Source organism: Oncorhynchus kisutch, linkage group LG19 (genome assembly GCF_002021735.2).
Source record: "Oncorhynchus kisutch isolate 150728-3 linkage group LG19, Okis_V2, whole genome shotgun sequence".
NCBI lineage: Eukaryota > Metazoa > Chordata > Actinopteri > Salmoniformes > Salmonidae > Oncorhynchus > Oncorhynchus kisutch.
Window position 1 is genome coordinate 29,518,355 of NC_034192.2, and position 25,041 is coordinate 29,543,395.

A 25,041-nucleotide genomic window follows, 5' to 3' on the forward strand; every position below is an offset into this window, starting at 1 on the left:
AGATCCAAGTAAATGTTTTGAGTACCGAATGTTGAACTGATAAGCCAGCACCAACTTTTTGAAGGACCTAGTTAGGTTTGTTAAAACCTGTTGCGACTCTAGGGGCAGTATTTTCATTTTTGGAAAAAAAACGTTCCCGTTTTAAACGGGATATTTTGTCAGGACAAGATGCTAGAATATGCATATAATTGTCAGCTTTGGATAGAAAACGCTCTAACGTTTCCAAAACTGTAAAGATATTGTCTGTGAGTATAACAGAACTGATGTTGCAGGCGGAAGCCTGAGAAAAATCCAATCCGGAAGTGCCCCATATTTTGAAAGCGCTGCGTTCCAATGAGTCCCTATTGAGCTGTGAATGTGCTATCAACCAGCTTACGCTTTCTACGTATTCCCCAAGGTGTCTACAGCATTGTGACGTAGTTTTACGCATTTATATTGAAGAATAGCCGTAGGCGGCTTACATTGCGTAAGTGGTCACCTGATGGCTCCCAGGGTGACTCTTGCGTAAAATACAGAGGTAGCCATTACTCCAATCGGTCCTACTGAAAAACGAATTGTCCCGACGGATATATTATCGAATAGATATTTGAAAAACTCCACGTTTGCCATGTTTCTGTCGATATTATGGAGCTAATTTGGAATATATTTTGCCGTTTTCGTGACTGCAATTTCCGGGCGATTTCTTAGCCAAACGTGAAGAACAAACGGAGCTATTTCGCCTACAAAAATAATATTTTGGGAAAAATGAACTTTGGCTATCTACCTGGGAGTCTCGTGAGTGAAAACATCTGAAGTTCATCAAAGGTAAACGATTTAATTTGATTGCTTTTCTGATTTGTGACAAGGTTGCCTGCTGCTAGCAAGGCATAATGCTATGCTAGGCTATCGATAAACTTACACAAATGCTTGTCTAGCTTTGGCTGTAAAGCATATTTAGAAAATCTGAGATGACAGGGTGATTAACAAAAGGCTAAGCTGTGTCTCAATATATTTCATTTGTGATTTTCATGAATAGGAATATTTTCTAGGGATATTTATGTCCGTTGCTTTATGCTAATTAGTGTCAGGCGATGATTACGCTCCCACATGCGGGATGGGGAGTCAGTAGAGGCATAAACAACAGGTTTCATATTTTGACTAGTTTATGTCCCAAGGACAGTTTGTACAGAGTTGTATTTCAATGCAACAGGTCAAACTGACAACGATTACAAGAGAGGGGATTGTTTACTTTAGAAGGTGCCTATTCAGCTTGATGGGACACTGTATCATCTAATGTGTCTGATGTATACTTCTATATATAAGCAAAGTTTTTTTTACATGCTTATAAATAATTCTGTATCTCTCCCTTTGAAAGGCTTCCTATGGCAAGTGCCTTGGGACAGCAGTTCAAGTTATCCGGATCCAGCTGTTAAGGGAGCTCGCAAATTAAGTAAGGCCTGGCCATTTTGTTTGTTTTTACCCTACGATCTTTTTATTTTTTACGGGTTAGAAAGGATGCTGTACACAAATGATATTTTCTGAAGTTTCTATTGTCAGAGTTTTGGTTGCACACAAGTAAATTCTCCTAATTATGATTTAGAAAGACAAGGCTTCTAGAGACATAGCTATGGCCCTACATTGTGAGCAGAGCCACTAGATTTTTAGCTTGGGCTAACCTTGCCCCAATATGCATGTGCTCTGGACCAAATTTGGGAGATCTCTAGAGACTTGGCTCTGCAAAACAGACTATCTTTTGGCAATCATTGGCCATGAATGTTTTACTTTTGTCCCAGATCACTCTTCTAATATGACTGATCTTACCGAACACATTGCCACTGTTGCTAAGAATAATTCCCCACAACCAGAGGGGACCCCTGCAACTTGGTTGGAATCCTTGTTTGGAAGTTGGGGATGCCAAATGGACTGCAGCATGTATTTTTTTCTTAGTTTTTCTAATTTTGTTATTTAACATGCTGTGTATGTGTGTGTATTTTTTGATAAATACACTTCCATTAATAGAAGTATAACCTTTACTGTGATGATAGTATTACCATACTAATTCGATTGTATAACCCAGAATGAAGGGTTTGAAAATATGAAGTGTCTGGTTTTATGTGTTGATTTCCCTTACTTTAATAGAAATATGATAGACCCTTGTTTTGAGAAAGAAAGATATCTCAGTTTCAAGGTCTCAGCTTAGAAAAGAAGCCTCGTGAGGTATTGGTCTGTCAAATACATGACCCGGTATTGGTCGGTCACATGAATGAAGCAAACGTTAATGATGAATTAGCTAATGAATAAGCTAAATCATGCAAATATGACTTGTCTGCAGTATATAAGAGAACTAACGGGACTACCTCGTGAGAGCTCCTGATCGACATGTGTACAATAGTGCATTGAGTTGGTTGGAACCTCTCCAGCGCACTGATAATAAACAATTATTCATTTAAGTTTGACTTCGGGTGTCTCTGTGTAGCTTTGGGCTGTTAGGTTCTATCTGCAAGAAGATGATTCTGAGATAATTGGCTTTAACGTTCTGCACCCTCATTGGTTTGAATGGTGGCAGCAATTTTTATATTGTATTCCTTTGATCTTAACAACATGAATGTGGGTATTTAGAGTCATATATAGATATATATTATTGAACAGAATAAGGCTGTGTCAATAACTCTATTTTGACAAAAAATATAGTTACTGGCTTATAATTGTGAAACCAGGTAAATGGTCTCAGAGGTCAATGATTTCAAGCATGCAAGAAGGGTTGCATGCCCCACTAGGACTGGAGCTGTGTGTCAGAAGCGTAAGTGTGTGTTTCAGAAGTGTAAGCGTGTGTGTGTGCGTGTGTGTGTGTGTAGTAGTAGTAATGCAGGGCTGAATGCTCTACAAACCCTCATTTCCTTCAATGATCACCACTGTGGTACATAACATGGATGTGCAGGGCAGACAGTGTCTTCATCACCCTGTGAAACACACCTCCCTGTGTGTGTGTGTATGCGTCTGTCTGTCTATCTGTGTGTGTATGTGTGTGTGGGTGATACGTCTGGGAACGTTTAAGCAGCCCTGGTCCCCCTGAGACTCGTCAGAATGAGTAGATGAGGTGTGCACAGTGAGGTCACCGTTGGCAGGAAGACTGAATCAGACCAAAGGACGACTGATTTACGAACCCCAACAAGCCACACAACAGCCTGTGAACAAGACATTTGTGTGTGTTTGTTCTCTGTGTGACTGTATTGTGAGTCGGTCTACATCTGTGTGTTCTACATCTCTGTGTGATCTTATGTGAGTATGTCTACGTCTGTGTGTGTGTGTGTCTCTGTGTCTGTGAATGTCTACTTCAAACAATTATACCTGTAATCTTTGTTGACAGTTACACAGTATATTAACCCTCTAAACTTGTGCTACTGACATCCAAACTGGAATATGAGAACAACTACGAAACAGCGGATAATATCTATTGTAACAAAAAGTTTTAAAAGTCTATGTGATTTATAAGAGGATGCCATGTTTATAAAGGTCCACTTCCATCCTGAATGGGGACATCACTAACTTCAGATATATCTCTTTCAGAGGAGGGCCAGTGGAGGACTGTAATGTCAGGATAAGGTGGGGCAGAGCCTGTGGTTGTGTGAGTGTGTGTGTGTGGTTTTCACTGTATGAGGCTGGACCACTTTTGGAAAACTGGTGGACCATTTCTACCCCCATCTCACGAGGTAAAACCAACACAACAGACGGCGAGGCGGAAAAATAAAAAGCTGGAATGCAAATAAAAATAAGACTGAACAAAAAGGCAGCACAACACTGCCAAGATCTCTTAATCTCATACCACAGAGGGAATGAGCAACAGAGACTGAGAGAGAGAGAGAGAGAGAGAGACAGACAGAGAGAGAGAGCGAGAGAAAGAGCGAAAGAGCGAGAGAGAGACAGAGAGAAAGAGAGAGAGAGACAGAAGGGAGAGAAGGGAGAGAGAAGAGAGTGAGAGGGAGAGAGGGAGAGAGAGAGAGAAAGAGAAGAGAGAGGGAGAGCGAAAAATAGGCCTCAAATTACCACTAAAACCTCAAATGGGGAGAAGGGAATATGGAATAATGTATTTTGGTCTGTGGGTTTTTGTCTGTTTGTATCCATAGTGTCCTTGGCCAACTTGCCCCTTGTCCCACAGCAGATACTAATCAGGGAGGATTCTGGGAGCTGTGACTTTGCCTACATAAGCATTCCTCCCGATTAGACGTCTTTTAAACACATTTCTGGAAAATGACTTTGGCTGCAGGGGGTTTGGGTGTGTGTGTGTGTGTGTGTGTGTTCGTGTGTGTGTGTGTGCGTTCGTGTGTGTGTGTGTGTGTGGAGCAACACTCCTCCTGGTTTCAGCATAGTATAGAAGAGGTATGAACTATGTGTTTAATACGCTCCCTGTTGTTGCAAGGCCTAATTATCCTGTTAGGGTTCAGAGCTTTGAGAGCTGAGGCCTGGGTGTAAACATGAAGGAAAGCTACACGTCTACATGGAGCAGACAGACAACACATGGTAACACATTCATAATTAGCGTGATTGAGCTTAATTGATATTGGGACACCAGAGAGACAGGGGAGGGAGACTATGCACTAATGAGGTGTGAGAGGTGTTTTTTCTCTGTCTCTCTTTCTCCCTCTTTCCCTCTCTCTCTTTCTCTCCCTCATGTATACTTGTCACAGGAGGAGACAAGGTATGTCCATCACAATGCAAGGTGAGGTCAGGTGAGATGGAGAGGGATTGAAAAGAAAGAGATTGGAGACCTAAAGAAAGGGATCAGAGAGAAGGAGAGAGGGATCCAAAAAAAAGGAAACGAGGACCAGTCACATCTGGATCCAATGCACAAATCCAGCCATCCACCCTCTACGTCTCCCCTCTTCCCTCTCTCTGTCTATCTCTCTCTCTCTTTGCCGTGGGGGAAACCTTTTATTGAACCATATACGCTAGGGATACGCATGCGGAATTAGGGATACATGACAATCATTCTCTTATTTCCAAAAATTGAAAGGAGCATTTCTTCGATAGCTGGCATATCCCGAACTGAAGAATACTATAAAGCATACCAGAGCTGCACTTAGGAGAGAAAATCACTGACATGCTGGAAGACTGATCCTTTTGATCTGTGCAGTGGCCTCGGAAGAAGAACTATAAGATTGCTTGAGTGTATGAGCTGTATGACAAACCTTGTCCATCAGTCTGAGAAGTGACACAAGAATAAATAATGTTGTCTGGGAATATGAATGAGTGTGTGGGCATGTAAGTGTATGCATGTGTGTGTATTGCAGTGAAAGAGAGCATGTGTGTGTGTGTGTGTGTGTGTGTATGTGTGTGTGTGTGTTTGTGTGTTTGTGTGTGTGTGTAAGTGTATGCACGTGTGTGTTTGTGGGTGAGAGGGAGAGACCATGTGTGTGTATCTGTGTTTACTCGTCCATGTTGTTCTCAGACATGCAGATTTTGATTGTTTGACAGTGGAGTGACTCTGTGTTGAAACTCTAACTCACAGACTATGATTTATGACAAAAAGAAGTGACAGGGGCTATAAAACGAAAGAAATTGGCCTACACACACACACACGCGCACGCACACATGCGCGCACACACACACACACACACACACACACACAGACTTATGTCAGGGATTGTCAGGGATTGTCTATGTTTGTTTTTCTATGATTTGGGTATTTCTATGTTTCGGCCTAGTATGGTTCTCAATCAGAGGCAGGTGTCATTAGTTGTCTCTGATTGAGAATCATACTTAGGTAGCTTGGGTGTCACTGTGTTTGTGGGTGATTGTTCCTGTCTTTGTGTTTGCACCAGATAAGGCTGTTTTGGGTTTTCACAGTTCTTGTTTTTGTTAGTTTGTTCATGTGAAGTGATTTATTAAAACATGAATCAAAATAACCACGCTGCGCTTTGGTCCGCCTCTTGTTCAGATGAAGAAAACCATTACACATTTAAAATGTCATATTATGTCTATATACAGTGGCTTGCGAAAGTATTCACCCCCTTGGCATTTTTCCTATTTTGTTGCCTTACAACCTGCAATTAAAATATATTTTTTTGGGGGGGGGTTTGTATCATTTGATTTACACAACATGCCTACCACTTTGAAGATACAAAATTGAAATGGTGAAACAAACAAATAAGACAAAACAGAAAACTTGAGCATGCATAACTGTTCACCCCCCCCCTCCAAAGTCAATACTTTGTAGAGCCACCTTTTGCAGCAATTACATCTAGCCACTGGAACCTCTGCCCATTCTTCTTGGCAAAACTGCTCCAGCTCCTTCAAGTTGGATGGGTTCTGCTGGTGTAGAGCAATCTAAGTCATGCCACAGATTCTCAATTGGATTGAGGTCTGGGCTTTGACTAAGCCATTCCAAGACATTTAAATGTTTCCCCTTAAACCACTCAAGTGTTGCTTTAGCGGTATGCTTAGGGGTCATTGTCCTGTATTTAGCACCATCCACCATTCCTTCAATTCTGACCAGTTTACCAGTTCCTGACGATGAAAATCATTGTCAGGAATGGTGTTCTTGGGATGATGAGAGGTGTTGGGTTTGCGCCAGACATAACTTTTTCCTTGATGGACAAAAAGCTCAATTTTAGTCTCATCTGACCAGAGTACAGTCTTCAATATGTTTGGACACCAAACGTGTTTGCTTATTTTTTTCTTTAAGCAATGGCTTTATTTCTGGCCACTCTTCAGTAAATCCCAGCTCTGTGGAGTGTACGGATTAAAACGGTCCTATGGACAGATACTCCAGTCTCCGCTGTGGAGCTTTGCAGCTCCTTCAGGGTTATCTTTGGTCTCTTTGTTGCCTCCCTGATTAATGCCCTACTTGCCTGGTCTGTAAGTTTTGAATGGGCGGCCCTCTCTTGACAGGTTTGTTGTGGTGCCATATTCTTTCCATTTTTTAATAATGGATTTAATGGTGCTCCGTGGGGTGTTCTGATATTTTCTGTTTCTGATATTATTTAGAACTCAACCCTGATCTGTATTTCTCCACAACTTTATCCCTGACCTGTTTGGAGAGCTCCTTGGTCTTCAATTGTGTCGCTTGCTTGGTGGTGCCCCTTGCTTAGTATTGTTGCAGACTCTGGGGCCTTTCAGAATAGGTGTATATATACTGAGATCATGTCACACTTAGATTGCACACAGGTGGACTTTATTTAACAAATTATGTGACTTCGGAAGGTCATTGGTTGCACCAGATCTTTTTTATGGGTCTTCATAGCAAAGGGGGTGAATACTTATGCACTTTTTTGAAGCAAGTTATTTTTTTCGGGAGTTTATCAATATTGGATTTGTTTTCAAATGATTTGTGGTCAGTGTAATCTGAGGGAAATATGTGTTTCTAATATGGTCATTGTCACGCTCTGACCTTTATTTCCTTTGTTTTGTCATTATTTAGTATGGTCAGGGCGTGAGTTGGGGTGGGCAGTCTATGTTTGTTTTTCTATGATTTGGGGATTTCAATGTTTCGGCCTAGTATGGTTCTCAATCAGAGGCAGGTGTCATTAGTTGTCTCTGATTGAGAATCATACTTAGGTAGCCTGGGTTTCACTGAGTGTTTGTGGGTGTTTGTTTCCGTGTTTGTGTTTTTCACCACACGGTACTGTTTTGGGTTTCGTTCATTCCACGTTTATTGTTTTTGTATTCAGTTGTTCATGTGTACTATTTCTTATTAAAAGAACCATGGACACTTACCACGCCGCATATTGGTCCTCTGATCCTTTTCGCCTCTTCGGAAGAAGAGGAGGAAATCCCTTACAGTCATACATTTGGCAGGAGGTTAAGACGTGCAGCTCAGTTTCCACCTCATTTTATGGGCAGTGTGCACATTGCCTGTATTCTCTTGAGAGCCATGTCTGACTTCAGCGGCCTTTCTCAATAGCAAGGCCATGCTCACTGAGTCTGTACATAGTCAAAGATTTCCTTAATTCTTGGTCAATCACAGTGGTCAATCACAGTGGTCAGGTGTTCTGAATTTCTTTTTGAAATTCTTTCCAATGTGTCAAGTAATTCTCTTTTTTCCTCCTCATGATTTGGTTGGGTCTAATTGTGTTACTGTCCTGGGTCTGTTTGTGTTTGTGAACAGGTTAATTTCTCTGTAGGTAATGGCTTTGTTATTGAAGGTTTGGGAATCGCTTCCTTTTAGGTGGTGTTAGAATTTAACAGCTCTTTTCTATATTTAGATAATTCCCGGGTATCGGCCTAATTCTGCTCTGCATGCATTTTGTTTTTTTACATCATACACCGAGGATATTTTTTGCAGAGTCTCAGTTGCAGTGTCAATTTGGCCTTTGTCCCATTTTGTGAATTATTGGTTGGTGAGCGGACCTCAGACCTCCAGACAACCATAAAGGGCAATGGGTTCCATAACTGATTCATTGGTGTGCGTTCTCTAATTCTCTCCTTCTCTCTTTCTTTCTCTCTCTCGGAGGACCTGAGCCCTAGGACCATGCCCCAGGACTACCTGACATGATGACTCCTTGCTGTCCCCAGTCCATCTGACCGTGCTGCTTCTCCAGTTTCAACTGTTCTGCCTTATTATTATACGACCATGCTGGTCATTTATGAACATTTGAACATCTTGGCCATGTTCTGTTATAATCTCCACCCGGCACAGCCAGAAGAGGACTGGCCACCCCACATAGCCTGGTTCCTCTCTAGGTTTCTTCCTAGGTTTTGGCCTTTCTAGGGAGTTTTTCCTAGCCACCGTGCTTCTACACCTGCATTGCTTAATGTTTGGGGTTTTAGGCTGGGTTTCTGTACAGCACTTTGAGATATCAGCTGATGTACGAAGGGCTATATAAATTTGATTTGATTTTATTCATTTTTTGGGCAGATCCCTAATTGGTATATTGAATTTGACGTTCCTTTTGATGGCATAGAAGGCCCTTCATGCCTTGTCTCTCCAGACTGTTCACAGCTTTGTGGAAGTTGCCTGTGGCGCTGATGTTTAGTCTGAGGTATGTATAGTTTTTTTGTGTGCTCTAGGGCAACAGTGTCTAGATGGAATTTGTGTTTTTGGTCCTGGAAACTGGACCTTTTTTGGAACACCATTATTTTAGTTTTACTGAGATTTACTGTCAGGCCCCAGGTCTGACAGAATGTGTGCAGAAGATCTAGGTGCTGCTGTAGGTCCTCCTTGGTTGGGAACATAAGCACCGGATCATCAGCACACAGTAGACATTTGACTTCAGATTCTAGTAGGGTGAGGCCGGGTGCTGCAGACTGTTCTAGTGCCCTCGCTAATTTGTTGATATACAGTACAAGTCAAAAGTTAGTACACCCCTACCCATTCCAGGGTTTTTCTTAATTTTTTTACTATTTTCTACATTGTAGAATAATAGTGAAGACATCAAAACTATTAAATAACACATATGGAATCATGTAGCAACCAAAAAAAGTGTTACACAAAAGATTTTAGATTCTTCAAAGTAGCCTTGATGATAGCTTTGCACACTCTTGGCATTCTCTCAACCAGCTTCATGTGGTAGTCACCTGGAATGAATATAAATTAACAGGTGTGCCTTGTTTAAAAGTTAATTTGTGGAATTTCTTTCCTTCTTAATGCGTTTGAGCCAATCAGTTGTGATGTGACAGTGTAGGGGTGGTATACAGAAGATAGCCCTATTTGGTAAGATACCAAGTTCATATTTTGGCAAGAATAGCTCAAGTAGGCAAAGACAAACGACAGTTCATCATCACTTTAAGACATGAAGGTCAGTCAATCCGGAAAATGTCAAGAACTTTGAAAGTTTCTTCAAGTGCAGTCGCAAAAACCATCAAGCGCTATGATGAAACTGGCTCTCATGTGGACCGCCACAGGAAAAGGAAGACCCAGAGTTACCTCTGCTGCAGAGGATAATTTCATTAGAGTTACCAGCCTCAGAAATGACAGCCCAAATAAATGCTTCACAGAGTTTCTAGTATCAGACACATCTCAACATTCAACTTCTCAGAGGAGACTGTAAATCAGGCCTTCATGGTCGAATTGCTGCAAAGAAACCACTACTAAAGGACACCAATAAGAAGAAGAGAGTTGCTTGGGCCAAGAAACATGAGCAATGGACATTAGACTGGTGGAAATCTGTCCTTTGGTCTAATAAGTCCAAATTTGAGATTTTTGGTTCCAACCGCCGTGTCTTTGTGAGACGGAGAGTAAGTGAACGGATGATCGTCGCATGTGTGGTTCCCACCGTGAAGCATGGAGGAGGAGGTGTGATGGTTTGGGGGTGCTTTGCTGGTGACACTGTCTGTGATTTATTTAGAATTGAAGGCACGCTTAACCAGCATGGCTACCACAGCATTCTGCAGCGATACGCCATCCATCTGGTTTGTGCTTAGTGGCACTATCATTTATTTTTCAACAGGACAATGACACAACACACCTCCAGGTTGTGTAACGGGTAGTGATGGAGTCCTGCATCAGATGACCTGGCCTCCACAATCACCAGACCTCAATCCAACTGAGATGGTTTGGGATGAGTTGGACCGCAGAGAGAAGGAGAAGCAGCGAACAAGTAATCAGCATATGTGGGAACTCCTTCAAGACTGTTGGAAAAGCATTACAGGTGAAGCTGGTTGAGATAATGCCAGTAGTGCGCAAAGCTGTCATCAAGGCAAAGGGTGGTTCCATAAGTGTGATTTCATAGTTCTGATGTCTTCACTATTATTCGACAATGTCGAAAATAGGAAAAATAAAGTAATGAGTATGAGTAGGTGTATGAGTAGGTGTGTCCAAACTTTTCACTGGTACTGTGTATGTTGAAGAGGGTGGGGCTTAAGCTGCATCCCTGTCTCACCCCCGGCCCTGTGGAAAGAAATGTGTTTGTTTTTTAAATCAATTTTAACCGCACACTTGTTGTTTGTGTACATGGATTTTATAACGTCATATGTGTTTCCACCAACACACCTTTTGATCAATTTGTATAGCGGGCCATCATTCCAAATTGCATCAAAAGCATGAGAAGACGTTGCCTTTGTTTGTGTTTGTTTGTTTGTCAATTAGAGTGTGCAGGGTGAATACGTGGTCTGTTGTACTGTAAATTGGTAAAAAGCCAATGTGACATTTGCTCAGTACACTGTTTTCGCTGAGGAAATGTATGAGTCTGCTGTTAATGATAATGTAGTGGATTTTGCACATTTTGCTGTTGACGCATATCCCACAGTAGTTATTGGGGTCAAATTTGTCTCTACTTTTGTGGATTGGGATGATCAGTCCTGGGTTCCAAATATTGGGGAATATGCCAGAGCTGAGGATGATGTTAAAGAGTTTAAGTATAGCCAATTGGAATTTGTGGTCTGTATATTTTATCATTTCATTTGGGATACCATCAACCCCACATGTCACACCCTGATCTGTTTCACCTGTCTTGTGATTGTCTCCTCCCCCTCCAGGTGTCACTTATTTCCCTGGTGTATTTCTCCCTGTGTTTCCTGTCTCTCTGTGCCAGTTCGTCTTGTATGCCTTTCAAGTGGGGCGGCAGGGTAGCCTAGTGGTTAGAGTGTTGGACTAGTGGTTAGAGTGTTGGACTGCCTGCCCTGACCTCGAGCCTGCCTGCCACTCTGTACCTCCTGAACTGGTTTTGACCTTTTGCCTGTCCACGACCATTCTCTTGCCCTCCCCTTTTGGATTGGTTTGAGTCTTGATATTTATTAAACATCTGCCTCCCGTGTCTGCATCTGGGTCGCGCCTTATGCCCTTATACCACAGGCCTTTTTGGGTTGAAGGGTTTGTATTTTGTCCTGTATTTCATTCAATGTAATTGGGGAATCCAGCGGGTTCTGGTAGTCTTTAATAGTTGATTCTAAGATTTGAATTTGAGCATGTATATGTTTTTTCTATTTATTCTTTGTTATAGAGCCAAAACGATTGGAGAAGTGGTTTATCCATACATCTGCGTTTTGGATAGATAACTCTTCGTGCTGTTTGTTTAGAGTTTTCTAATTTTCCCAGAAGTGGTTAGATTCTATGGATTCTTCAATGACATTGAGCTGATTTCTGATGTGCTGTTCCATATTTTTCCGTAGTGTATTTTTGTAGTGTTTTAGTGATTCACCATAGTGAATGTGTAAGCTCAGGTTTTCTGGGTCTGTTTTTGTTTGGATAGGTTTCTCAATTTCTTTCTTAGGATTTTGCATTCTTTATCAAACCATTTGTCATTGTTGTTCATTTTCTTAGGTTGTCTGCTTGACATTTTTAGATTTGATAGGGAAGCTGAGAGGTCAAATACTGTTTAGGTTTTCTACTGCCAAGTTTACACCTTCACTATTACAGTGAAATATTTTGTCCAGGAAATTGTCTAGAAGGGATTGAATTTGTTGTTGCCTAATTGTTTTTTGGTAGATTTCCACACTACTTTCCTTCCATCAAATAGCATTTCTTAATATTATTCAATTCCTTTGGCTTTGATTCCTCATGATTGAGCATAACTCTGTTCAAGTAGAGTGTGATTTTGCTGCGATCTGATAGGGGTGTCAGTGGACTGACTCTGAATGCTCTAAGAGACTCTGGGTTGAGGACAGTGAATGGGGGGGGGGGGGGGGGGGGGCATATGGGGGAGGGAATGCTGTCACCTCCAGGTAGGTGTTTGTCCCCCTGTGTGCAGAGGGTGTCAGGTTCTTGTTCAGCTCATCCAAGCAGATGTAAAACCAGCGAGTGAGAGCAAGGTATAGGAGAAAGAGATGGCACTATTTCATGGGAAAATAACATTTAGCTAGCACAACTAGGGTTGCAAAGCTACCGGTAATTTACCAAAGTTAGCGCAATCTTCGTATATAGTATTACATTTTGTCCGTGAGTTTCTAGGGAATAGACCATGTGGTTCAAGAGAAAATAGCCTAATGAAAAATATGTAACAACGGCATCATTTTAAATTAACTCTGCAACTCTTCCAACTATTGACTTTTTTCTAAACTGACATCAGTTTGGCACCAAAACATTTACAACAAAGACATATTGACAAATTAAATAAGTGATAAGATATATAAAGGAGATTTCATGCTGAAACCCTCATATTAAACACCAATGGTATTCACTAAGTTAATTGTTTAAGTTTTGGATAATGTTTTACAGCTTTGTCCTAATTTTTTAAATTTTAAAATCATCTTATTGCTCATCTCATTCACACAGAAGGCCAGAGATAATTACAGACACCTGTGATAATCTGAAGTACTCAAAAAGGTGTCAAACTTGAAACCCACCAAAATTATGGTAATTTATTTGACCTTCATTTGACTAGGCAAGTCAGCTAAGATCAAATTGTTATTTACAATGACGGCCTACCAGGGAACAGTGGGTTAGCTAGGTTGTTCAGGAGCAGAACGACAGATTTGTACACACACACACACACACACACACACACACACACACACACACACACACACACACACACACACACACACACACACACACACACACACACACACACACTTGAGGGCAGTCAGAGAACAGGTTGCCAGAGGGAGAGACAGGGATAGAGAGATACAGAGACAAATACAGATACATTGAGAGAGACAGGGACAGCGAGACAGATGGAGACAGACGGAGACAGATGGAGAGAGAGAGAGAGAGACCAGCTCATGTCTCATGTGGACTCTAGCTAGACCTCCAGTAACATTATGGGAAGCATGATCATTAGACCATGGACCAGCCTGCCGTCTGAGCTAATGAACCACATGATTCATCCACTGTGTATTCTACTGAATCTCACACTCGACCAGAGTTCTCACAGGAGTGTCTCAGAGACCTAACTGTATTGAACTGGCGAGTTTCTAGATCTAAAGTGAACCATGAATACGTTACTGTAAAGCAGGGGAAGGGGGGAAGGGGGGAAGGGTGGTCAGGTTGGGGTTAGAAGGGTGAACCAATTGGAAGAACAGACACTCATAATGAATGATGTTATGATTGGAGTTCGTTGGCGTACTGTAATATTCACTAAGCGTACTACGGTACAGACACTGACATGACATACACCCAAACAAATAAAACCACACGTACCCCAACGCACACATGCTTGTGCAAAAATGGACAGACACAAAAGCATACAAAGAGACACACTCTCTCATGTGCACACACACATTTTTGCCCCCACCTGTGACTAATTAGTAGCAGGCATTTCCCGTCAGGAAGGCTTCCCGGTGCCAGGCAGAGCAGAGAGCAGCCAGGCAGCCCTGGGAATCTGGGAACCCCATACGGGCTGGACATCCCAACATTCCCTGTTACCATCCGTAACATTTCAGTCAAATAGCAGACACTCTAATCCAGAGCCATTTACAGTAGTGAGCGCATGCACTTTCATACTGGTCCCCCATGAGAATCAAACCCACAACCCTGGTGTTGCAAGCACCATGCGCTACCAACTGAGACACACGGGACTATCTTAAACAGTAACCAGTAGGAGCAGTAGCACACAGGATTCCCATTGCCCTGGGTGTGGTTTCAAAGCCAGTTATACACTTTGACAGTGAAGCTACCTTTACCTTTGTGCATTTAGACCAGGGGTGAGCATACTCGGCCCGCGAGACCAATAATAATCAAATAAATGTGGGAGGAAATTATTTTGGTTAACAAAAACACTCCCGGTCACACGAATGTCTAAAACTAGACAGAAATTATGTCAAGATTATAATGGACCTATTTTCTAACAGTCAAATAGATTTTGAAAAAACAAATTGAAATCCTGATATGAACCTCGAGCCAAAAGGTTTGCCCACTCCTGGTTTAAACAGTGAGGTATCCTAACATACTGTATACTCTAATACACTGGCTAAAGCTCGGCAAGGGCTGGAGAGTGTCTCTGGTGGGATGTAAACACGGTGGCTGGTAACAGTGAGTGCAGGGGACAGCGCTGGGGGTCAAAGGTGAGGAGGTGTCGTGGAAGCCTCAGAGGTCGGCCATGCCCTCTGTGCGGTTGCAGAGCGACTCATGGAGTTCAGATGTCAGTGAGTACTTAGAGAAAGCCTGCCTGCCTGTATTCATGCCAGGGGCAGTAGACTCCTCTACAGCCTAGAATCAACTTGTCCTTGCCAATGTAGGACACTTTGACGAAGGCGTCTTTGGTGTGCCTGTGTTGATGCAGCTCCAGGGTGATGTCAGCAGCGTTCGGTGGCCATTGCATGTCAAAAACCCGCAGAGGAATGAGACAGCGGATCTGAGTGGTGTCGTGGGCAGAGGAACAGCTTCCTGTTGAGCTCTGAGGTTGTGCCCTGTAGTGTGTATTTTATGTTGCCCATCAGGGTGTGGAAGAGGGGACCCACACACAGCTGCAGGTTCTGGGTCTGTAGATGTGACAGATCATCTCCACAGCCACCAGACACTTGGCAAAAACTCTATTGTCCTCACAATGTTAATGGAATGCACATAGACCTCTGTGGGTAGGGTTGATGAAGTCTGTGTCCTGGATGGACCTCTTCCTCAGCCTCTCTCCCAGCTCATACAGCTGCTGCATACCCACCGTGGTCAGCTGAGCTGGGTACATACCCCTGGTCAGTATGTTGGCCCGGTAGCTGTACTCCACCGTTGAGGAGGGCCGTGGACCTCCTTCCAAGTCTGTAACCATGTAGTTGATCTGTGTGTGTGCTGGGGGTTCCAAGAGGTTAGGCACCCACTGGGCATCCATGACATCCGACATAGACTTCAGTTCGGGCTCCGTGGCGGAACAGGACTCGAACGAGCTTAAGCCTGCAAGGAGAAGGCGGTATGCGAGGGCCGAACCTGTCTGAGTTGTTTCCGTCTTCTTCTGAGACCAGAGCAGGGATCCGAACGCCATAGACACCGAGCCCGGAACACCTACTTTGGCCCAGAGGTCCCTCATCCTCATAATTACTCTGCTGTCTAACAAAAATAGTATCCTATAAGGACAGCCAGCCCTGGAGCTCTCAAGATCATCAACCAACTATCACCCTAGATGGGACGAGGCATGTTCCCCTGACACTAAGGGGGAGAGGAGGGGGGGAGCGCAAAAAGGAACCATATTAGCATAAAGACACACAGACAAACAGACTCACAAACAAATTCGTACGCAGAGGTAATCTATGTTGATTCTCATTGCGACTAAAACACCAACCATCACCAATCAGACTGCAGAGACCAGAGAGACAGGGAATCATGCCCATACTGAGTGGAACAGAGAGTTGTAGTTTCCCATATGACCACTAGAGGCCACCAGATCACAGTTTAACAGAGAGATGAGAGCGTGACAACTCCGCACTCGACCGCACTAGGTTATCTATTGAACAGAAATCGAATATACCTATTGGTCTGAGGTTACAAGGGATTGTGTGGAAGTAGATGAACTATTTAACTCCAGACCCTTAAAGACTGGCAGATGACATTTGATGAAATAATCTATCAAAGTGAACCAGTGAGTTATTTGAGCATCACACTGAAAAGTCTTCTAATGCAACACTGCTGCTATGGCTCTGATCTGTCTGCTGTTAGCAGGCAGCAGCCATGATGTCATCATTACAAGACGTGGGGCTGGGAACAGACCTGGGGTGATAAACCAATTAGCCCACGCTAATCACACTGGGCTGTGTGTGTGTCTACAGACATTTTCAGTTGACGCACAGAGCAGGAATTATATTAATCATTGTTGAGAACACACTCATTGATGTTAGAAGTAAGTAAACAGAGCAAGGAATAAGGAGAGGATAGGGGTGGGGAGAAGAAAAGGATCACCCAAAAAAGAGAAGACAGAAAAACTTTTGATGGAGGGGATAGTAGCCCAAAATAGGCTAAGAGAATCTAAAAAAAGTCAATTAAATTTACCGGGTATCCATCTCTCCCAGTCTTGCCCTGGTGAGGTTAGAGAGAGTAAAGCACACACCATAATAATTGTTAGAGCAGACGACCAACAAAACAACATTCACCATCAAAACACCTTACTGTAACACATGCAAACACACAAGATACGAGTGTGGTTCAATGAACTATAGTGCACAGCGATCCCCTATAAGGATCTCATATAAACTACTGACTATATAAACAGGATTCTATCCCTCTTATATCTGCCCTCTCAGAGAGACAGTACGCCAGCCTGCATTCTAAAAGGCACCCTATCAGAGCTGTGGTCAAAAGTAATGACCTATATAGGGAATCGAGTGCCATTTGGGACGCAGACCCAGTGAGTCATTGGCAGCTGTGTGATATCCCAGCTCTCTCTCTTCCAAGGAACAGAACCCAGGACGGGAAGCGGCAGCAGCAGTCTTCTACACCCGGAACATTTACCAGTCACTACCCTGGCCTGCTCTCTAACGCTCTCCACGGAATACTCAAAACACACACACACACACACACACACACGCACGCACGCACGCACGCACGCACGCACGCACGCACGCACGCACGCACGCACACACACACACACACACACACACACACACACACACACACACACACACACACACACACACACACACACACACACACACACACACACACACACACTCCTCCGTTTGGTCCATCTACTGGCACTGGGTGTGTGTGTGTGTGTGTGATACATCCTGGATGGTACTTACTGGAGCTCCTGCAATACACAAACAAACAAACAAACACAAACAAACAAACAAACAGAAAAAAGAAAAGAGAAAACAATTATTAGTGCTGGTATAATGCATTCAACGTTTTGTTCCAACATTTTCTGGTTTGTACAGCAATTAAAACAGACAAATGTTTGTACTTTGGTATTTTAGATCGGGGATATAGTTAAAGATATACATATCTTACAGAAAGAGCCCATTAAGGTTATTGCCAATAGAGCTTGTGGTAAGAGCCTTATGACAAACAGACTAGCACAGACTGAGTTGACTTCTGGGTTATGGCTGTGTTTTGCATTAGGCTGGAAAGTGATTCAGAGTTTTACAGGGACATATTGGTACATTGAAAAAAGGACAGGAAATAGAAAGTGTGATATAAAAATGAAGGCTTGAGTTTAATGGCCCCACATCCCAGATAAGAATCAGAAGGGGTTTGAATCAGAATGGGTTTAAAGCTGTCTGGGCTTTGGGATATCCTCTCAATGCTCAGACTGTTCATTTATTGTGTTCCTGACTGTCCTGAAATGTTCTTTTTCAGAGATAGGTGATCTCTCCCTCTCTTCTTTCTCTTTTTTTCTCTTTCTCTCCCTCCCTCTCGTTCTTTCTCCTCTTCCATCATTCACTCCATCTGTCTCTCTCTCTCTCTCTCTCTCTGCCTTTCTTTCTCTCCCTCTCCTCCTCTTCTCTCTCTGTCCCTCTCTCTATTAACTCTTAGCATGAACTGTTGGAGAAGTCTCCACTCTGGTCTAAAACCAACAATCCTGACTAAACTGATGAAGAGGAAACACAGAGGACCAGTTGAGCCTTATTAAGATTACATACAGCCTTTGATTCCTGACTAATGTTGTTTATTTGGATCAAACCAATCATGAAAAGGTTCATTCTGATGTCTCTGTAATAACAACGAATGGCACGCTTTCATTCAGGGGTGGGGCCCCAACACTGAAAGGGAAACATGCCAGCAATACAACTACAACAACAACTGACGGAGTAATAGACATCAGAATGGGTCTAGTCTGAGTGGAAACAGACAGTTCAGGAGTAGTGGGGGTATTAAAGTAGGTAATAGATGTCAGAATGGGTCTAGTCTGAGTGGAAACAGACAGTTCCGGAGTAGTGGGGTATTAAAGTAAGTGGCCTTGGTTTGTGCAAGTCGGAAAGGCTCAGGAGCCTATCTACTGTTCCTATAGCATTAGGCAGCGTGATATATAAGTACACCCCCTAGACAGGACGCTAGTCTATCATAGGGAGATCATAGTCTATCTCCTTAATTCTGAGTGCCAAGCAGAGACACATTGGGTATGACTAGGCTGGGTGGTTTGAACCCCCAACTTTCCAATCTCCAGGCAGACACTCTAACCACAAGGTCACTGAGATACCCTATATACCTACTGCTGTATACACCTTTATGTGCATTGTTTTGTATTGTTAGGTGTTACTGCACTGTTGGAGCTAAAAACATAAGCATTTCGCTGCACCTGCGATAACATCTGCAAAATATGGGTACGCGACCAATAACATGTGTTTTTTTGTTACTGTTGTAGCTGTGTAATTACTGTTTAATTACTGATCATGTTTAGAATCTGATCAGTGATCTGAGCTAACGGAGAAGTGAAAAACAGAGGAAGAGGAAGAGAAAGGGATGGAGGGGAAAGGAGGGAGGTGGAGTGTTAGCCCAGCTAGCACATTTGGTTCCTTGGACGTTCTGGGAACAAAGTCATACGTTTCCTGACCCCGGTGAAACGGAACTTTTTAAAAATGTTTTTCCACCTGTTCTAGAAACAATCATTTGTAGGTTGCCCCAGGTTCTGAGAATGTTTTATTATGGTTCCCTGAAGGTTTTCCTGGGAGGTTTTATTAACGTTCTGAGAACGCAAATTCTAGGTGAATTGATGGTAATTCAATAACCTTCGTGGGAAAATGTTTCAAAAATACTTTTAATAACACTGCTATCTTAGTCTGGGTTAACTCTTTTCAACTCCAAGCAAAGATAGGACACATCTACATGTATTTGCTTGGGCATTAATCATACAAACACATGTCTTTTTTTATTGTGTCATGGCGTCAGTGAGATTCAAACTTATGATCTTTTGTTCTCGACCCATGGAATTAGTCCACCACGCCACCAGGATGGAGCTAGCCTTGTTTTTTTTACTAATACAAACCTTTTCAGTCTATTCAAACAGACCCCATTTCAAAGGAAACGAGCTTAGTGGGCAGGATTAGAGGGCACGGCCAACACACCTGAATACATTTAAAAGAGAATGTCACAACGTTTCAACTTCTTATTTATCTCCAGCACCACCCCGACATCAACATATGTGAAAATGGCACATTTCTATGTTTTGTAGTAAAAAAAGCTATAGAAAGGTAAGCGTTTCCAATGACATGATCAACCAACTAGTCGGCAATTAGTAGGCGATGCCTACTCAAAATTGGTATGAATCACACAGTGCACACCAGTGATGTCATTGGAAACACTTGTCTCTCGCTAACTTTTTTTTACTACAAAACATAGAAACGTAGCATTTTCACAAACTATATGTTGCTGTTGGGGTGGTGCTGGAGATGATACATATGCAATTGAAAAATGGTTTCCCTTTAACAAGATAGAGGAAAGAGAATGTTATGTTAAAGCTGAGAATGGAAAGTACTGTATATGTTCTTAAAAAACATTCTTAGAACATTGTTTGAACTTTACTAATGATTTCTTGTGTTTTTTTTAAGGAAAGTATTCTTAATGTTCTGAGAACATGACTTTATATAGAAATCTGTAGAAGTACTGAAATTCCCACAGAAGAACGTTGTTTCTTAAAGTTCTCTGAAGAATTTGAGAACCTTACTTTAAATTGAACCATGAGGAAACCTGTAGGAAATGTTATGCTGAAGTACTGAAATTCCCACCTAAGGTTCTCAGAACGTTATGTGCTAGCTGGGTATCCTGCACCATTCCCAGAACATTGTGGGAAGGTTGTATACAAAATAACAAAATAACTATAGTACAACCACGCTCTCACCAAGCTCTAAAAAACACATGGTTCTCAGAACATTATGTGCTAGCTGGGAGAGTGGTGGATGGTACAGAGGAGAGAGGAGAGGAGAGAGGAGAGGAGAGGGAGAGAGGGGTGGGAGAAAGAGAGAGGGAGAGTAGTGAAGGGAGTGAAGGGACATAAGAAAAGAGGTAGGGAACAAACGTGAGAGAAAAAAGGTGTTGTGGTTTATGAGGCATGAAAGTCAATGAGGTTTATGTGCGTCTAGACACTAGGACAAGGACCTACTGGCCCAGACAGCTACGTAAACAAACACACCAGCCAGATAATTACATCATATTTTTTGCAGAGGTGGCAACAATTTAGCAGTGGGCCACCGCTGCTAAATGAATATAGGGGAAACACTGAGGCAGGTGGTCCTCCCTTTACTGGCACTGTTTGTGTGTGTGTGTGTGTTTATCTGTGTGTTTATCTGTGTGTTTGCATTTGTGAACGACTCCCATGATCTCATTGTCTCTCATTTTTACTCTGAACTGTGTTTGTGTGTGTATTTAACTTCCTCTTTGTTTTTCAAATAGATGAACATTTTTCGTCACACAAACAGAGCATGGTGTAATAACCAGCCAGAGCCGGGGCAACACAACAACCTAACCAGGCTGCGTCCTTATGGACATGAAACAAAAACTATTTTCGAGGCAGAGGCAGATCTAAACAGAACCACACATTTCCCCAGTCCTGGGACAACATGAACTAGCATCTCCACATGAATACAAAACGCTCCATCGGTCCGTCTTTGAACTCCATCCTGAGAACGCCACGCGGCTGGAACGACTTAGGGCCCTGATGCAAAACATGGCCATTTAGCTGTCCTGATAATGGCCTGATGGACTGTGAACAGAGCAGAGAGAGCTTTCAGCTCCAATCTGGGTAGATCAAGCAACGGTTTGATGGTTGGGTATGAGAATAAATAGGAGGAAATATGGAGGAATATGAGACAGGGAAGAACTGGAGAAGTTTATGGTGAATGTGGATGTCCTATAACGCACAAAACACTATATAACCATTTTCTGGCTATGTTTAGATAATTAGGTGAATAATCTGACATTGGGTGAGCCATGACGTTCATCATCACATGTTTAAGGCACGGAAGACACTAGGTCACACAAGGCACCTTTATAGCTGTGTGTTTTGAGTCACGGTTCACTACCATCTGATAGTAGCAAGCGGTACCATCCACTTCTTTCTACTATTTGATACGGCAAATTTAGACGAGACAATATCTCACCAAAAGATCTGGGTGTGTCTCCTTGACGGTAAGAGCCTCGATTTCTCGTAACAGTCGTCAGTGATCCATGAGTGAGTCAACATGGTCCTCATCCGCGATCGTGGGGACCGTGACTCCGTCTTGACCGCAACCACGACTCAAAGAGGTTTTTCCCTCTCAGACACACAGGCACACCACAGTCGGTGATAATACCTTCTAGTGTTCTTACACTACAGACAGGCTAGACTAAGCAGACTCAAAAACATGTCTCTTTAATCTGACAATGAGTCAAAGTTTAAAAAAGCAATATTTGTTGGATGACCCAGTCAAAGAGTGAGAGAGACTTGGCTTATTGAGGATTTCTACACAAAACTGTTCGGTACAACAAGGGTTACAATGCACCGATTTCAGGTCTGTGCTTTGTTCATGTTCCCAATAAGTGTTTTGCGGTATAAGAGAAACCATAACACACTGAAGGAGAAGGGAGGACAGTGACGTTGCCAATGTCACTAACCTCGTCTTACTACTGGAGCGGCTGCTACTGCTCAGGCTGCACCGCTAACACACGTTAATGCGACCACGTGGCCAACGTCAGTGATAGGTTGGAGTGGATACGGAGGGACAGGAAGAAAGGCCTGCTCTATTACATAGTGTTTTGAGTCACGGTTCACAGACTGTCCAAGCACACTACCACATCCTGCATGTCCATGAGAGAGCGAGAGAGAGAGAGAGAGAGAGAGAGAGAGAGAGAGAGAGAGAGAGCGGTTGGAGAGATGGGGATGGAGCAGAGGGAGGGGAAAGACGGGGAACGGGAAGAGGAAGATAGATGTGGGGAAAGAGGAGAGAGGGAATGTAGAGAAGAAAGAGGAGAAGGTGGCGATGACGACAGCACAAAAATACGGCTTAAGAGCGAGATGTGACACTTACCGGGATCACCTCTTCTTCCCATCCTTCCACGCTTTCCAGGAGGACCTGAAGGAAACATAAACACAGAGTGTTCAAGCCCAAACTCATCGACTGAAAAGTCAGAGAAGAAGTTGTAAGTTTAGAGCTGGGGCTAAAGGGGTACCTGGGGGTTGTAAGCTACAGATGAGATAAAACTGTTGGATGTGTGTGTGTGTGTGTTGGCAGAGGAGTGTGTTCATTAGGGGGGTAGTATATGTGTTGGCATGGTTACGGTGTGTAAACTGCTCCAGATGTCCAAACACACGGCACCACAGGTGGAATGTTCTACTGTAGAACATCTGGATGGATTCACCTGAGTGGAGCAGGTGTGTATGTGTGTGTGTGTGTGCGTGTGTCAGCGATCCACATAGTAGGCCTTCCCATGGACGACACATTCGTCCCGCGCCGTCACGGTCATCCCATCCCCTCTCTCTGACCAAACACAACGCCTCTCCTCCACTGGCTTGGTGCCAATCCTCACCTTCCCCTGACCTGACAGTAAAAGGCCACCAGGGATGCAGTTAAAAAAGATAGGAAGCTGCAAGGAGCGGTTCAGGCAGCCAGAGCAGTTAGAACACCAGGAGCTACAGCAGGTCAGCTATATGCATAGTCACTTTAACTATACATTCATGTGCGTACTCCCTCAATTGGCCTGACCAACCAGTGCTCCCGCACATTGGCTAACCGGGCTATCTGCATTGTGTCCCGCCACCCACCACCTGCCAACCCCTCTTTTACTCTACTGCTACTCTCTGTTCATCATATATGCATAGTCACTTTAACCATATCTGCATGTACATACTACCTCAATCAGCCTGTCTAACCGGTGTCTGTATGTAGCCTCGCTACTTTTATAGCCTCGCTACTGTCTTTTTACTGTTGTTTTTATTTCTTTACTTACCTATTGTTCACCTAACACCTTTTTTTGCACTATTGGTTAGAGCCTGTAAGTGAGCATTTCACTGTAAGCTCTGTTGTATTCGACACACGTAACAAATAAGCTTTGATTTGATTTGATTTACTCTCCCTTTAACCCAGAGTGCCCTCCCTCGCTATGGACTCCCTCGCTTACCCTCCCATCCACCTTCAGAGCTTGCCCCTGGCTGTGCAGGTAAATGGGATCCATACTGGCTTTGGGCCTGGGTTAGAGTAGCCTAGCTTTGTGTTCTGATGCTAATCAGCTCTGGCTGCAGACATGCTTTTTCCATAGGCCATTATAGGAGTTATTGTTGCGGCCTAATCACTTCCTTACAGTGAAGCCCACTTTTAAAGAGAACTACCCTCCTCCTTCTCCTCCTCTTCCTCCTCCTTCTCCTCCTCCTCCTCCTCCTCCTCTGTCTCCACCCACTTTCCAAAGTTTTAGTCGCTCATCCATTCTCAGCTTGCAGTCTGTCACTCTTGTACCTCGGCAGTATTCTCCGGAACGGTCCTATTCTCTCGACCATCACATTTGATCTCTGATCTCCTCCTCTCCCTCTTTTTTTTGGACACAGGCGTCATTGCCTCCCTCCTGTGTGCCCCTGTCTTTCTCCCCCCTCCTCCATTCTCACACCCCTGCCTGCCCCTGTCTCTCTTCACCCCCTACCCTCCCTCCCCCTTCCACTCCTCCAGTCCCCAGTGTCCAAGGTATTAATAGCCCCCCAGTACTCTCCACTTCCCCTGCTCCGCTCCTCCAGCTCCCCCAGCCATAAACACCACAGTGAACCTGCCCTGGCAAAGACTGACGACTCAATACAAGGGGGCCAGAGAAGATTCCTGGGGTGGTAGGGTGCAATAGGGGACACACTGGATGGGGGAGAGTGGGGGGGTTCAGGGGTTCAGGGGTACAGAGTCTCTCAAGCTTCTAAGCTTATCCCGACCACTGACTGTGTTCAGTAAGCAGTAATCCAGTATTGATATTATGGGCTGTTGGTCACTAGGAGCCCCCTGCAGGGCCTCTATTTCTATTGGACATGAAAGTCTCATGCCGACGGACAGGGAGGTGGCCAGTGCTGGAGGTAGAGGGGACTGTAACCGGAGCGTGTGATTTGTCATGTGCAGTATAGCTGAGAGGTAACCGCCGTGGTGATGACAGGCTGATGGAGGGCCAGGATTGACTAGAGGAATTAATGGTATAAACAGGAGTGTGTGTGTTTGTATGTGTGTGTGTGTCTGTCTGTGTAACCAGGGCTCAAGCAGAGCTTTAAACACGTACCTGTACATACACAGTTACGCCAACACACACACACACACACACACAGACACGCACAGTGCCAATGTCTGGCACCTTCATTTGTCATCTGTGGCAATGACGTAGAGACATCAATCACA

At 43.5% G+C, this 25,041-nt stretch overlaps 1 protein-coding gene and 1 pseudogene across 7 annotated transcripts in view; both read right to left on the reverse strand.

Moving 5' to 3' along the window:
* Positions 1-25,041, reverse strand: part of LOC109864605 (collagen alpha-1(XXIII) chain) — a 204,965-nt gene that overhangs the window by 42,282 nt on the left and 137,642 nt on the right. For 6 of the 7 annotated variants that reach the window (XM_031797654.1, XM_020452457.2, XM_020452456.2 and 3 more), the window contains exons 3-5: positions 22,714-22,758; positions 17,515-17,522; positions 16,766-16,792 (exon numbers count right to left, since the gene is read on the reverse strand). In XM_031797654.1, coding sequence (XP_031653514.1) covers positions 16,766-16,792; positions 17,515-17,522; positions 22,714-22,758 — 80 coding nt within the window. The remainder of the gene's footprint in view (positions 1-16,765; positions 16,793-17,514; positions 17,523-22,713; positions 22,759-25,041) is intronic. The other variant, XM_031797653.1, reaches the window with a different exon arrangement.
* LOC116355003 (lysophosphatidic acid phosphatase type 6-like) lies at positions 15,064-16,617 on the reverse strand (annotated as a pseudogene).